The sequence below is a fragment of the Gadus morhua genome, chromosome 8 (genome assembly GCF_902167405.1).
Source record: "Gadus morhua chromosome 8, gadMor3.0, whole genome shotgun sequence".
NCBI classification, from domain to species: domain Eukaryota; kingdom Metazoa; phylum Chordata; class Actinopteri; order Gadiformes; family Gadidae; genus Gadus; species Gadus morhua.
In genome coordinates, this window is record NC_044055.1 from 29351109 (window position 1) to 29365734 (window position 14626).

General features: G+C 46.2%; 1 protein-coding gene across 4 annotated transcripts; it reads left to right on the forward strand.

Moving 5' to 3' along the window:
• The first annotated feature begins 5647 nt into the window (after positions 1-5647).
• LOC115549009 (sentrin-specific protease 5) lies at positions 5648-14207 on the forward strand. Of its 4 annotated transcripts, XM_030363985.1 has the most exons (10): positions 5661-5812; positions 6302-7126; positions 7220-7322; positions 8543-8687; positions 9437-9484; positions 9570-9647; positions 11562-11699; positions 12874-12957; positions 13378-13428; positions 13546-14207. In XM_030363985.1, the coding sequence occupies exons 2-10, from the start codon at positions 6424-6426 to the stop codon at positions 13654-13656; spliced, it is 1461 nt and encodes a 486-aa protein (XP_030219845.1). In that variant the 5' UTR covers positions 5661-5812; positions 6302-6423; the 3' UTR covers positions 13657-14207. The 4 variants fall into 4 exon arrangements, with proteins under 4 accessions (XP_030219846.1, XP_030219847.1, XP_030219844.1 ...); XM_030363986.1 differs by lacking the exons at positions 12874-12957; positions 13378-13428; positions 13546-14207 and adding an exon at positions 11794-12466 and having other exon boundaries at positions 5648-5812; positions 6302-6460; positions 6601-7126; XM_030363987.1 differs by lacking the exons at positions 12874-12957; positions 13378-13428; positions 13546-14207 and adding an exon at positions 11794-12466 and having other exon boundaries at positions 5648-5812; positions 6601-7126.
• The last annotated feature ends 419 nt before the right edge of the window (positions 14208-14626 follow it).

The window sequence follows — 14626 nt, forward strand, 5'->3', positions numbered from 1 at the left end:
GGAGGGCTGGTGCGTTCTCAGTGTTAAACTGACGAGAGAGGGCGTCAGGTTTGACGTTACGAGAACCGGGACGGTAGGTGAGGGAAAAATTAAAGCGCCCAAAAAACAGGGACCAACGGGCCTGGCGGGAATTAAGGCGCTTCGCTGTCTGGATGTAGGACAAGTTCTTGTGGTCGGTCCAAACCACGAACGGTTGTTCTGCCCCCTCAAGCCAACGGGGGCCGACGAGAAAAGTCCTTTGAGGTCAGAGAAGGCAGTCTCCGCCCCAGGTGTCCAGGCAAACGGGAGGGCAGGAGAGGTGAGACGAGTGAGAGGGGCTGCAACCCTGCTGTAATTACGGATGAACCTCCGGTAGAAATTTGCAAACCCAAGAAACTGCTGCAGTTTCTTGCGAGGATTGGGAATGGGCCAGTCTGTCACAGCACTGACCTTCTCAGGACAGGTCCTCACTTGTCCGCTCTCTATGATGAACCCAAGGAAGGATACAGAGGTGACACTGAACTCGCACTTCTCGGCCTTCACAAATAGTTTGTTCTCCAACAGCCGCTGAAGAACTTGTCGGACGTGCTGGCAGTGCTCCTCCTGGTTGCGAGAAAAAATAAGTATGTCGTCTATATAGACAAAAACTGAGCGGTTGAGAAAATCCCGGAGGACGTCGTTTACAAGGTTCTGGAACACGGCAGGGGCATTAGTGAGACCGAAGGGCATGACAAGGTATTCAAAGTGGCCGAGGGGGGTGTTAAAAGCAGTCTTCCACTCATCCCCTTCACGGATACGCACCAGGTGGTAGGCATTGCGTAGGTCCAATTTCGAGAAGACTGTAGCGCCCTGCAGTGGCTCGAATGCGGAACTGATGAGGGGTAGGGCATACTTGTTCTTGATTGTGATGTTGTTGAGTCCCCTGAAGTCGATGCATGGACGAAGAGACTTGTCCTTCTTGGAGACAAAAAAGAACCCTGCACCAACAGGAGAAGAGGAGGGTCTTATGATGCCGGCCGAAAGGGACTCCTTGATGTACTTCTCCATGGCCTCCCTCTCAGGACGGGACAAATTATACAGGCGACTACTGGGCAAAGGGGCGCCGGGGAGGAGATCAATGGGGCAGTCATAGGGGCGATGAGGAGGCAGGGTGAGCGCACGACACTTGCTAAACACCTCTCCTAGGTCATGATAGGTTGGGGGAACCAAGGAGAGGTCGGGGGGTACATGGGGCGAGGAAACACCTCCCCCTGCTGGAGACAGGGCAGACTGAAGGCAGGTGGAATGACAGAAAGTGCTCCAATTCACCACCTTGCCCGACGACCAGTCGAAATGGGGGTTGTGCCGCTTGAGCCAGGGATGACCCAGGACCAGGGAAGTAAGGGGAGACCGGATGACATGAAACTGAAGTGTTTCATGGTGATTACCAGAAACAATTAATTCAAGGGGCTTAGTACGATGAGTAATGAGGGCCAGGTGGCGGCCATCTAAGGCGTTAGCATTTAGGGGAGAGGGTAACTGTTCAAAAATGATGCCAACCTGAGATGCGAAACCGGCGTCGATGAAATTCTCGTCCGCTCCCGAATCCACAAGGACTGATACTGGAAGGGAACGACCGAGGAACAGAAGAGTAGCATCCAGCAGCGGGCGTGAAGAGAGAGGAACGGGGACGGACGGGGCGTGGCTCAGCAGGGCCCCGAGTCTCACTGCTGAGCCCGGTCTTTTGGCAGTGACGGACAGGTGGAGATGAGATGCCCGGGCAGGGCACAGTACAGACATACTCCGGTTCTAATCCGATGAAGCCGCTCCGCTTGGGTGAGACGAGTGCGCCCCAGCTGCATGGGTTCCTCTTCAGTGACAGCACGTGTCACGGGGGCAGGGAGAGCAGTTCGTCGAGAGAGTCGGCCTCCTCCCTGGTAGCCAGCTCATCCTTAATAGACTCACAGAGACCGGAAACAAAAAGCCCACGTAACGACTTGTCGTTCCCGCCCGACCTGGCTGCATAGGTCCTGAACTCGACGGAGAACTCGGCTACGCTACGGGAGCCCTGACGCAAGGAAATTAGCCGCTTGGCAACGTCCCCTCCCTCCACTGGGTGGTCAAAAACCTTCCTCATTTCAGCTACAAAAAGGCCAAAGTTCTCAATAACTGGGGAATCGCTTTCCCATAAAGCTGAAGCCCAAGCTAAAGCATTGCCCTTAAGTGACCCGATAACAAAAGCGATCTTAGCTCTTTCAGAGGGGTAGCTGAGGGGTTGCTGACTGAAAACTAAGGAGCACTGGATCAAAAAGGCTCTGCACGTACCCATGTCCCCAGCGTAGCGCTCAGGGGCAGGAATGAGAGGCTCACGAGCCCGTGGCAGGTGTGCCGAGAGAGTGGGGTCAGGCGGAGGCGCCACAGGCAGTGGAGGCAAAGTGGCGGGGGGAACCAGCAAGTCCAATTGTGAGCCCATCTGTGCGACACGGGTAGCGAGACTCTTAAAGGCTTCCATAGCTTCCCGGAGGGCGTTGCTGTGCTCAGCAACCAGAGCGCCCTGGGCGGCGAGAGCTCCACGGATGCTGTCAATGTCCGCTGGGTCCATCTTGGCCAGATCGTTCTGTTAAGGTTAAACGATGCTGAACCCAAGAGCAGACGGAGACGAAGTTGAGTTGAAGGAAAAAGGGTTTATTGAATGAGGCGAGGAGGCGGGTATTGGATGAGGTTGCCGGGGAAGGAGCAAAGCAGGCGAACTGGAGTGAGGGATCCGGATAACTGCAGGCAGAGGAAAACAGAGTTGAATCGTGGACAAAAAACTACACAAGACGAGAGAGTGAGAGCGAGGTAACACTAATACTAGAGCCAGGCGTGTAACATTACCACAGTAGTGCGAAGTAGGATCTGGCACCGACAGCAGGGAATCCAAGGGTTTATGAAGGGGAGTTGATTGGAGATGAAGACCAGGTGAGCATGATTGCAGAATAGGTCCAGGTGTGAAGTGAGACAGACAGGAGGAGTGGCAGACCCAGGAGGTGGAAAAAACACAGCAAACTGCTGTGACCACAACACAGAGGCTGTTTCCCAATGTCAAGGAAGCATGCTCAACGGCCGCCCTTTTAAGGACGCTACGTCATAGAACGTCGACAAGCACTGTTCCAATGTTGAGGACACTCGAAAGCCGCGCCATTTTTGCGTCCTTTGTTTTTGAGAATTCCGAGATTTTTGAAGGATGCATAGTATGGAGGTAGATTTGTGTCTTTATTATGCAATCAAAAATAATAGGTTTGAGAGCAAAACTTTTCACACTGCAATCAAAAAATAGGTTTGAGAGCAAAACTTTCTACACTGCAATCAAAAAATTGATTTGAGAGCAAAACTATCGACACTGCAATCAAAAAATGTTTTAATGCAAGATAAATTAATGTGATAAAAAAAATATTAATTGGAATCCAAAAGTTTTGTTTGCAAATCCAAAAGTTTTGTTTGCGAATCCAAAAGTTTTGTTTGCGAATCATAAAGCTTTGCTTGCGAATCCTAAAATTTTGCTTGCGAATCCAAAAGCTTTGCTTGCTGTTGAGCTGAATCTGGGGGGGCGGGACCTACGCCGAAAGATGTAAGACACGTCTCTATTGGCCAGTTGTCCAGAGGAGAGCAGGGCGATGTTGTTGACCGCCGCCGCGGATTGAGAGGCACAAACGAACACCCTGTCCGTAAGGCCGACAATCTGCTTCTGGAGGCGGTCGGGGGACAGCGGCTTTTCGGATGTTGCCTAGCTGTCACTCCGATCGAGACTGGCCAATAGAGACGTGTCTTACATCTTTCGGCGTAGGTCCCGCCCACGAGATTCAGCTCAACAGCAAGCAAAGCTTTTGGATTCGCAAGCAAAACTTTAGGATTCGCAAACAAAGCTTTTTGATTCGCAAACAAAACTTTTGGATTCGCAAACAAAACTTTTGGATTTGCAAACAAAACTTTTGGGTTTGCAAGCAAAACTTTTGGATTCCCATTACTATTTTTTTTTATCACATTAATTTATCTTGCAATAAAACATTTTTTGATTGCAGTGTCGATAGTTTTGCTCTCAAATCTATTTTTTGATTGCAGTGTGGAAAGTTTTGTTCTCAAACCTATTTTTTGATTGCAGTGTGGAAAGTTTTGCTCTCAAACCTATTATTTTTGATTGCATAATAAAGACACAAATCTACCTCCATAATAGAGACGTGTCTTACATCTTTCGGTGTAGGTCCCGCCCACGAGATTCAGCTCAACAGCAAGCAAAGCTTTTGGATTCGCAAGCTAAACTTTAGGATTCGCAAACAAAGCTTTTTGATTCGCAAACAAAACTTTTGGATTCGCAAACAAAACTTTTGGATTTGCAAACAAAACTTTTGGGTTTGCAAACAAAACTTTTGGATTCCCATTAATATTTTTTTTATCACATTAATTTATCTTGCAATAAAACATTTTTTGATTGCAGTGTCGATAGTTTTGCTCTCAAATCTATTTTTTGATTGCAGTGTGGAAAGTTTTGCTCTCAAACCTATTATTTTTTATTGCATAATACACAAATCTACCTCCATAGCATCGCTGCATCCTAGACGAGCCAAAACTACCCACAATCCTCTGCGTTCACTGGGCGGGTTCTTGAAAATGGCAGAGCAGTACACGTTCAAACGAAGTGAAGTTATATTAGTTTTCAGAAATATTTTGTGCCGTATTGCTTTTTATAGATTCATCATGTTAATGCAAATATTCAAGCCCAAAGACCTGTGCCACTTTTCAAACGTTTTTGCAACTTAATGATACGTTGCTATATTTTGCATGGACGTAGCTGGTGTTAAACACCACTGTCACCAATGTCAATTTACTCGCTCACAAGATTACATTATTTACTGTATAGGCTACCTATTTATGTTTGTGTTGAATCGTTTTTTTTAGGGTCAGCCCAGCAAACGGAGGCTTTTGTGCGCCTTAGGGTGGCGCACAAACATTTGTTTACCGGTGGAAGGGATAGTGCCACTATCCAATGTTGTAAAATGAATGCACAACCGATCATTTGCAATGTTTGTAATTTTTAATGAACGTACATGATTGTATTTTATATGATATACTTATGTGTTCAAAGCACTGGTAGATATGAATGAATGAATCAGATCAGTTAAATAATATATCCAAATAAATACACGTTTATCGTCTCTTTCTTTGTCTTTTTCCCCCTGCATAATAGTAATCAACCGTACTGTAAATGTGATGCATGAATTAAGTTCTCAGACAATTTCACTTAGTTTTATAAAAATTGAATGGATTTTCCTTTTAATAAAGACAATTCGATCAACCACAACAAAGCTTTTGTGACTTCCCCAAAGAGGCTCCATGCGAAGGAGACATGACCGCATTCATAACAGACAAAAGTCAAATAAATATCGATCAGCTTGATTGCTGCCATGTTTTATTCATAAGCGCACATGTGTTTACAAGCGGACACGCAGTATTAAAAAGCGGAAGCGGAAGCGCTTCCACACTACCAAGTCGTTCCCAAAGTCCGACGTTACAAACGCTAGGAAGCACTCGAGCTAGCACTCTAGTCTCATCTCCATAGGACGCGACTAGCAAGGACGCGACTAGCAAGGACGCGTCCTAGCAAGGCTGCAGCCTTCACTTTGGGAAACAGCCAGAGTCTGGACAACTCGCAGATAGGCCCTTCTCATTGGATGGGCCAGATAGGCCCTTCTCATTGGTTAGGCCAGATAGGCCCTTCTCATTGGTGGGGCCAGACCAATCGTGACGCGTTTGATAAGCGACAGCATGGCACTGCAGTGTTTTTATCGCACAGCTGCGGCGTGATGTTCTGTCAATGGTAAAAGTTTGATTACGTTATTACATTGTGCAAAACCATCTAATCTTTCATTGGATGGACTTACTAGGTTAATTGTGGATTTTGTTATGTCTATTTGTAGTAAACGTGTCAAGCGCATGCCTTATGCCAGTCAACTCTGCTTACTACAGACCTTTAAACAAACCAACATTTATACACGATTATTCAATTTACACGTGTTGGATGACCTGATACGATGGTATAACTTTGTATAATTTCCTTTGTATAATGCATGTTGGTGGCTAAACTGCAAATGTGTTTCCGTGCTGGACGCACATTAAAGTTTGTAGTCTACTTACTTTAATGTCTATTTTTATTTGCTGTTAAAAGCAACCCTCCCACTCTGAAATAAATCTATTTATCTATTACAGAATGTATAACCTCGAGGCAAAATATTCTCTATATTAAAACTAGAGGTAAAAGCAAACCTGAAACTGTATTAATAGACATGCTGTTACTTGCATCTTACAGGCAAAAGACAACAATAAAAAGCTGGAACATACCTTTTGAACTATAGGCCTATGTATGTAGGCTTCTACCTTGATCCCAAGGAGTCCCCCTACTCAACGTGATCACACTCTTAGATTGCACCAATGGGTAAACTTCGTCTGGAGATGCATGACCGAACAGGTGAAAGCAAGCGACCGCATGGTTCCACCAAGGGGCTGGCACACAACCTTGAGCTCAGCAAGAAACGCTGGTTCTCCATACGGAGGTTTTGGATGTGGCGTCGGCGAGTAAGAGCAAAATCTTGTTTCTTTTTCACGCAGAGAAATGGCGTCAAACACAAAAGACGTCCGGTCCATTCCAGCTCCTTCTGCAACCGCCAAGGCGATGTCAAAATCAGTTTGGAAATACAAGGAGAAGTAGGCAGGGACAGAAACATTTCAGAAACCCCGCCAGAGAAAGAGAACGGGGAAACATCAGGTGTTTTGGACGGTGGGGAACTTAAAGGAAGTGGTGGAGAAGTGTGTCAACCTGCTTTAGCATCCACCTCGAACTCCACCAACCGCCCTCAGACCCCGGACAGCGGCGGCTCTACAAAGAGGCAGGGGAGTGGGGTAGGGTGCACTGACAAAAATATGAGGATTGCTGTCCATCAGGAGCCTTGGAGGGATCCTGTCTGTCCGCAGGAAACCTGTACCCCTCTGGGTGCAGAGCTGGTGACGGAGGGAAAGACTAGCACCAGAACCAGCCCAAGCCCTGTCTGTCAGAGCCTGCCAGGGCTTGGGGTGTCGTCTGACAGCCATCTGCAACCTGTTGTCCCCCACAAGGCTTTGAGCTTGACCATTATGGGTAAGTACTGAGATTCCAACTCTTCACATGGCTCTTTGTATATAATTTGGATCATCATGAGTATTTTGTCTTAATTTTTCTTTTCTTTTTTAGAGTTTCTCGACGGCTTTTCTAAAGTCTACGGGAGTTTGATCCCACTGCAATCGTGTGACATTGTCCGAAGCTTGAGGGCGCATGATTTGGATGACAGAAAAAGGTATGTGCGCTCACGTGGGTCTGTAAAGTACACACAAGGGCCGTCACTGGGGTTCCCATTCCCCTGAGATCTTATCTTGAAGAGCTGGGAGCGCCTGAAAGAATAAACCAGAATAGCCTATCATTGCATGATTGGTATGCAGCCGGGATACCTAGGCTATAGCAAGCTACGTGTCATAATTCCCTGTAAATTGCTTTTGATTAAGGCGACTGCTACGTCAATGAAAATAATTGATCAAACTGGAACCAAATGAATGCTTGAGGCCTACAATTCATACACCGCCTTCAATAATTCATATCAAGAATGGAATCCCCCCCCTTCCCCTCAATGGCGCTATTTATATATATAATCAAACACCTCCACCAACGTCTCCAAATAAGTCAAGTGGTTGAGCAATCTGCCAATTATGTGTCAATAATGTGCAACGTTCTACACCAACCAACCCTTGTTAGTTTTGAGGCTCTTCCAGTGTACTTTACCCAGCCTTTGTTGTGTCACAGCCACAACCAGTGAGGCTGCAGTAACCCTTTGCAACGCCAAACCACAGATGTTTTCCTGTGGACTCGTATTATAATATAACTATACTTTTGTTTAGCAACGTTATTATTGTTTTAAGGTACTCAAGGTTCAAAATTGAGGAAGTTGGAGTCGTTCTTCTATTTCTGGTTTTAATGTCAGCGACTATCAACGTAAATATCCCACAAATTGTAATTTAAATTGTTTTTTTAAAACAAATCTACCTGGAATCGGCTCACACACTCCTGGTTAGAAATCACAGCTTCAGATGACGATATTGTGTGTGTGTGTGTGTGTGTGTGTGTGTGTGTGTGTGTGTGTGTGTGTGTGTGTGTGTGTGTGTGTGTGTGTGTGTGTGTGTGTGTGTGTGTGTGTGTGTGTGTGTGTGTGTGTGTTAAACCATGTTTTATCCTGCTTTTATACCACAGCATTGTAGAATACTTCATCTTGATTAGTCAATATTTGAAGGCTGTGCATTCATTTTCAATGCGCTACAAATCGAACATTAACAATTATCAAATACACCAATTGACCAGATATTTCCTTAAACGCAAAAAACAATATGCTCAGAGCAGATTGATAAAGTAGGAGCTGAAAGTAGCTCGTATCTAATCATTGTTGGTAACTAGTGTAAGTGGAACAAACCACTCTGTTGTGTTAAAGGAACGTAAGATGGTGGTAAGCAACATATATTCTCTCTCCAGGAATCTAGTCATCTCCCTGGTGAAAAAGTACAGCGCTACTGTAGTCAGAACAACGTCTCCCTGCTTCAGAGTGGTCTACAGAAAACACAGTCTGATGCTGGAGGACCTGGCGACGCTGGCCCACCAGAACTGGATCAACGACCAGGTAGTCTGCTCCACCTCCATCAAGTAGTCCGCTCCACCTCTACCAGGTATTCCGCTCCACATCCACCAGGTAGTCCGCTCCGCTCTTCACCAGGTAGTCCACTCCGCTCTTCACCAAGTAGTCCGCGCCGCTCTTCACCAGGTAGTCCGCTCCGCTCTTCACCAAGTAGTCCGCGCCGCTCTTCACCAGGTAGTCCGCTCCGCTCTTCACCAAGTAGTCCGCGCCGCTCTTCACCAGGTAGTCCGCTCCGCTCTTCACCAAGTAGTCCGCGCCGCTCTTCACCAGGTAGTCCGCTCCGCTCTTCACCAGGTAGTCCGCCCCGCTCTTCACCAGGTAGTCCGCCCCGCTCTTCACCAGGTAGTCCGCTCCGCTCTTCACTAGGTAGTCCGCGCCGCTCTTTACCAGGTAGTCCGCTCCGCTATTCACCAGGTAGTCCGCTCCGCTCTTCACCAGGTAGTCCGCTCCGCTCTTCACCAGGTAGTCCGCTCCGCTCTTCACCAGGTAGTCCGCTCCGCTCTTCACCAGGTAGTCCGCTCCGCTCTTTACCAGGTAGTCCGCTCCGCTCTTCACCAGGTAGTCCGCTCCGCTCTTCACCAGGTAGTCCGCTCCGCTCTTCACCAGGTAGTCCGCTCCGCCCTCCACCAGCACCACCCAGCCCTAGTCTGACCCGCTGTGGGCCTTAGGTGTAGCTCTCTGTCTGGTTGGAGTTGAACTCATTCCGCATCTCTCCAACTTTTGTTCCTCTCCAGGTCATCAACATGTACGGGGAGCTGATTATGGAGTCTACGGATAACAAGGTTGTTTTATCACTTTCAACACCTTTTACTTGGTTTTCCTCCGACCATAATGGCATTGCATTAAGGCTGTCCCTCCCTCTATTAGGTCCATTTTCTGAACAGCTTCTTTCACCATCAACTAGAGATGAAAGGCTATGAGGGGGTGAGGCGATGGACAAAACAGGTCAGTTTTAAACCAGCACATCAGTTGGCTTCCACTGTATATATATACACTCACCAACCAGCCATCTATCGGTCATGAAATGTCTCTATCACTGCTGTTCCCAAACATGTGATGCATTGTCCTGGGATATAAGTCCTCTACCACAACCCAACCACTGTGGGCTTCTCCTCTCTTGGGCCTTTCACACCGCCGCAAAATCTGAGCCGGTTCCGGGCCAGTTCGGAGCGAGGGCCAGTGTTTTGGTTTCACACCGCCAAAGAACCGGCTCCGGCCTCTAAAAACCGGTTCAACTCCAGCCCAAATTTTGAGCTGGGCTAGAACTAGAACCACTTTTACGCCGGGGGCAGGGGGCGGGGTTATCCGTACCTTCATAAACAGGAAGACCAACAAAGACCGGCATTTTTAAAACACCGAAGTAAACAATGGACGTGAATCCGTGTATGCTTCGTTCTTTGAATATTCCGATTCAAAACAGTCGTTTTTTGTTTTTTTCTGATTTGGTTTTGAATCGGAAAAAGGGCAAAAGGAGTAAACAAATAATCTGCATTTTATTTGTGTTTGTGTGTTGGTTTTTTAAACCCGAAACAGAAAAACTAAAATAGATACATTTATAGTTATAGGCTACACCAGAAGGCAAAAAGCAGCGAAGAAAAAAGAGCCAACCACCTAAACCAGCAATAGACTGTCTAATTATATTTAGCCTTAGTTATGGCCGCAATGAACCTTATGGTGATTTTATTCGTGAACTATTTGACACTGGAAAGACACACGACGCGATCAGTACCGCTCTAAAGCAATCTGGTGCCCCGAAGTGCTCCGTTATGACGGTGAGGAGGTTCTGTGTGGAGCACAGCCTTCGAAGAAGAAATCTAGTTTCCGATTTAGTTTCAGATCATTCTCTCGCAGACTAAGTCGCCGGCTCCCACGGAAAACAATAAAGCTGGCCATTGTAGAATGCGAGAGACTCGATGGAACGTCTGAAATGTCTTTATATGTATTTTCTTTAAATCCGCGTGCCCTTTTTCCGGCATTCATTGCGGTTTTATCAAATTATCACGCAAACAAAACAAGCAACTGCATTATTCAGTTTTCCCGTTTTGATTTAAAAAACAGAAAAATACCGTTTATTTGTATATTCCTTTTGCCCTTTTTCGGCTTCAAAACCAAATCAGAAAAACCAAAAAACGACTGTTAATTGTTTTTTCTGATTTTGTTTTAAATCGGAATATTCAAAGAACGAACCATACACGGATTGAATCGAAGACGAAATTGTTGTTGTTGTGTTTGAAACTGGCGCGAGGGTTCTTCTTCTTATTGTACAGTTCCGGCAGGGCGGGAGGGTTGCTGGGAAAGCGGAGACGTTTGCAGTGACGTCATGACATTGCTCACACCGGCTCCATGGCTGGCTCTGGCCGGTGTGAAACCAACTGGTTCTTAACTGGGATAAGGCTGGAACCTGTTTGGAACTGGCCCTAGCACCAGCCCGGAACTGGCTCTTGGTTCTTTTTGGTGTGAAAGCCCCATCTGTGAGTCCCATTGGGTTGTGGAGAAACATGGTGATGTCGTGGTAGAGGTAGAGAGGAGGAAGGGACATACCCTTTTTAATATCCCAAGTGATGGATTGGATTATTATCTTTAGGAATTTATTTATAATCCTTTGAATTCAAATAATTTCCCACACGAGATGGCTGTAGTTTTCAGCTCTAATACACTGTGGACATTTGACTTATTGAGTGCAGACCTGCTGAACAACACCGTCTCCCCAACTTGGAGTTCTGCCCAAGGGACAAACTTCACCGTTGGACCCGGTGAATACAACCCGTTAACCTCCAGTTCTGCTCCCATTTCCGCTGTTGATGCCTTTTCTCTCTCCCCACACCCCTGGCCCGTCACACCCACTCTGGCTCTCCGCAGGTCGACCTGTTCTCCAAGCAGCTGCTGCTGGTGCCGGTTCACCTGGAGGTACACTGGTCTCTGGTGGCGGTCGACCCGGAGCACCGGAGCATCCGGCTCTATGACTCGGAGTTCACCGCTCTCCCAGAGGTCACGCTGGTAAAGAGTTCCCCTAACCCCTTACACACATCCTCCCCACTGGACCCAGAGGGGCTGTATGATGGAACGCAAATGTTCCAATCCGCCCCTTCAGAGATTACCCGGCCAGGCCCCTCACGTAAAGCCCAGAGAGCGGGAGAATTCCCAAGGAGCGGGTAGGCGTGTTGGTGACGTGTTAGTAACGTTTCATCGTGGGACTGCAACCAGGAGCGGTGCTTCTTACTTTTCTCTTCTTGTCTGTATTTTGCCTTCCAACTTCTATCTGCTTTCCACTCTTCTGTTGATATTGCGGATACATCTGAATAAATGCAGCATTGATACCGCCGCAAAAAGAGTCAGCATTATTACGGGGTTGGCCTCACCTGCAACCTTCAACCTGATGTAAACAAAACACTGACTACCGCTGCATACTTACACGTCCTCCTCCTACGCGCTCTGCCCATGCGTCACCCCTCGCCTGAAGTATATTGAGGGTCTCCAGGATGTGTCTGATGCGGTTTATCTCCGGCTGTGTGCTGCATGAGTGAAAGGGCGAATCCGGATCATCATCAAACCAGATTCCCCACAGATGATTCGGAGTTAATGTCTGAAAGGCCTGTTGGTCTGCACAAAACGCACCAGCAGCAAAACATCAGTGGGTTAACCCAATAAAAACATGATTCATTCATTCATGTGTATATATTAGAGCTGTCAGTTAAACGCGGTATTAACGGCATTAACGCAAACCAAATTTAACAGCGTTAAATTTTTTATCGCGCGATTAACGCAATTATTTTATAAAAAAAAAAAAAAAAACTTTTTTTTTTTTTTTTTTTTGGCTCAAAACAAAGAAGCAGTAGCCTGACTGCTATGTTCAAATTACATTTGTTCAAAGCAGTCGTTTAATTGCACTATAGGCTCTTTTTTTGTATCGTCCTGTTTTGATCAGTGTATATGCCAATGTTGTTATCAATAAAAAATCATTTGCACAATGCAAGCCGATGCACTTCACCATGTTGATAAGAGAATTAAAATGAGAAGAATTATGGGACAAAAAAATCAAGGGATATTTAGCATAGAAAAATAATTTGCGATTAATTAGAGTTAACTATGACATTAATGCGATTAATCACGATTAAATATTTTAATCGCTTGACAGCTCTAGTATATATATATACATTTATTTTTACACCAGGGCATCCTGAAATACTTGATAAGCGAGGCAAAAGAGAAGAGCCAAGAGCTATTCCAAACTGGCTGGGTGGTGTCGGCCAACCAGGTAAAGTTGGCATACCTTGATGTTAACTTCAGAAATGTGTCACTTGATGAAAAATGTTGGCCCTATCTCCAGCTCTGTATTGCCCCCTGCTGGAAGTGAAGGTGTGGAGGGTGTGAGTTAAAGGTCCCATGGCATGCCACCAGGTGTGGTGTGATTAGGTACAAGCCGTTTTGGAAATCCACCCCTTATGACATCATAGGTGGGCGTGGCTACCTAGATGTGTCCTTGATAGATCAGCCTACCCAGTGAACTTTAGCAAACGTTGCTCATCTATCCATCACACGTCTAGGTGGACGCGCCCACCTTTGACGTCATAAGGGGCATATTTCCAAAACGGCTTGTCAGACCACACCTGGTGGCATGCCATGGGACCTTTAATGGATGAGATGTTCAAATGTCACCCTCTACTTTCCATTTTAGGAGACGCCCCAGCAGAACAATGAGAATGACTGTGGAGTTTTTGTCTTGGAGGTACAATCTGGCCTCACGACTCACAATGTACATGCAAAAAGATAAGAAGTCAAAGGGTTTGTATTATGTGGTGCCTGATGGTTTGTGTATGTGTCTGTGGGTCTCGCTCCCTCCCAGTATTGTAAGCGGCTCGCCCTCAGGAAACCTCTCGACTTCTCCCAGAAGGAGATACCACACATCAGGAAGAGAATCTACAAGGAGCTTTGTGAACGAAAGCTTCATCTGTAACACACACACACGCAAACAGAGTCAAGGGGGGGTGTGACTGGTCTTTGAATGTCAAACCAGTAGACTGCGCTACAGTAGTGTCTGTCAAACACTGCTTGTGTTGTCATCCTCACATCAAACTCTTAACAAACGAGCAGTTGAAATGCAACGCTTTTCAGTAGCAGAAGGGTTTAAATGGTCTTGAATACAGTGTTTTATTTATCAGCATTTGACTTTCTTCCCCTCAGTCCAAAATGTGCCGCGGATCCTGATCTCTTACTGTTTTCGGTCCTGATTCTACATTCCTGCAATCTTTCTCATTCACAAAGTAGTAAAATACTGGGATCATCGGTTGGACTGGGAGTGGAACTGAATATTTTTTTTGTTGTTCCAAAACACAAGATGCAGAATTTGTATTATGTTTGTTAACCTTATGTGTTTATAATAAATGACCACTTTTTCTATGTCGTCCTACATGTCAAGAACTTATGATGTTCATGTCGTACTTTTAAAGTTTAGGCTGAATGATTATTACTATCGGCAGAATACTTCAATGCCTTGGTCCCTTTACACTCGCATCAACAGCAGAATTGCTAGAGCTGAAAGGGTATTTGTAAGGCACATATACTATCCAGTATCTTTCCTACAAACCCAACAGTGATGCATTTTAGAAAGACTGGGGAATGGGAAATATCAATTTTCTCTTTTTGTTGACGCTTCAGTGTACCCCTTTGGGGTATGAGTTTAGAAGCTGTTTTCCTGACCTCCCCAGGGGAAGGTTGGACAGGCCAGGGTTCCAGCTGATCGGGCAGCACCACAACCCTCTTTGACATCCTGCAGAGCTTCAATCGATTACCATCTGGTTAACAATAGGATCGTTTTATTGGGGAACAGAGCGGCTCTCAGCATCCTGACAACAATATAAGAAGTCCTGGCTTTAGGTTCAAGGAAACTTTATTTATCCCCAGGGGGTAATTAAGGGCAAATTCAT

What these genes read in the sequence shown, in the direction of transcription:
- LOC115549009 (XM_030363984.1), top strand. Translation starts at nt 6,424, where the DNA reads ATGGGTAAACTTCGTCTGGAGATGCATGACCGAACAGGTGAAAGCAAG. An exon ending in GATTTGGATGACAGAAAAAG is followed by an intron (nt 7,323 to 8,542) that starts GTATGTGCGCTC and finishes TTCTCTCTCCAG; the next exon opens with GAATCTAGTCATCTCCCTGG. An exon ending in TGAGGCGATGGACAAAACAG is followed by an intron (nt 9,648 to 11,561) that starts GTCAGTTTTAAA and finishes GGCTCTCCGCAG; the next exon opens with GTCGACCTGTTCTCCAAGCA.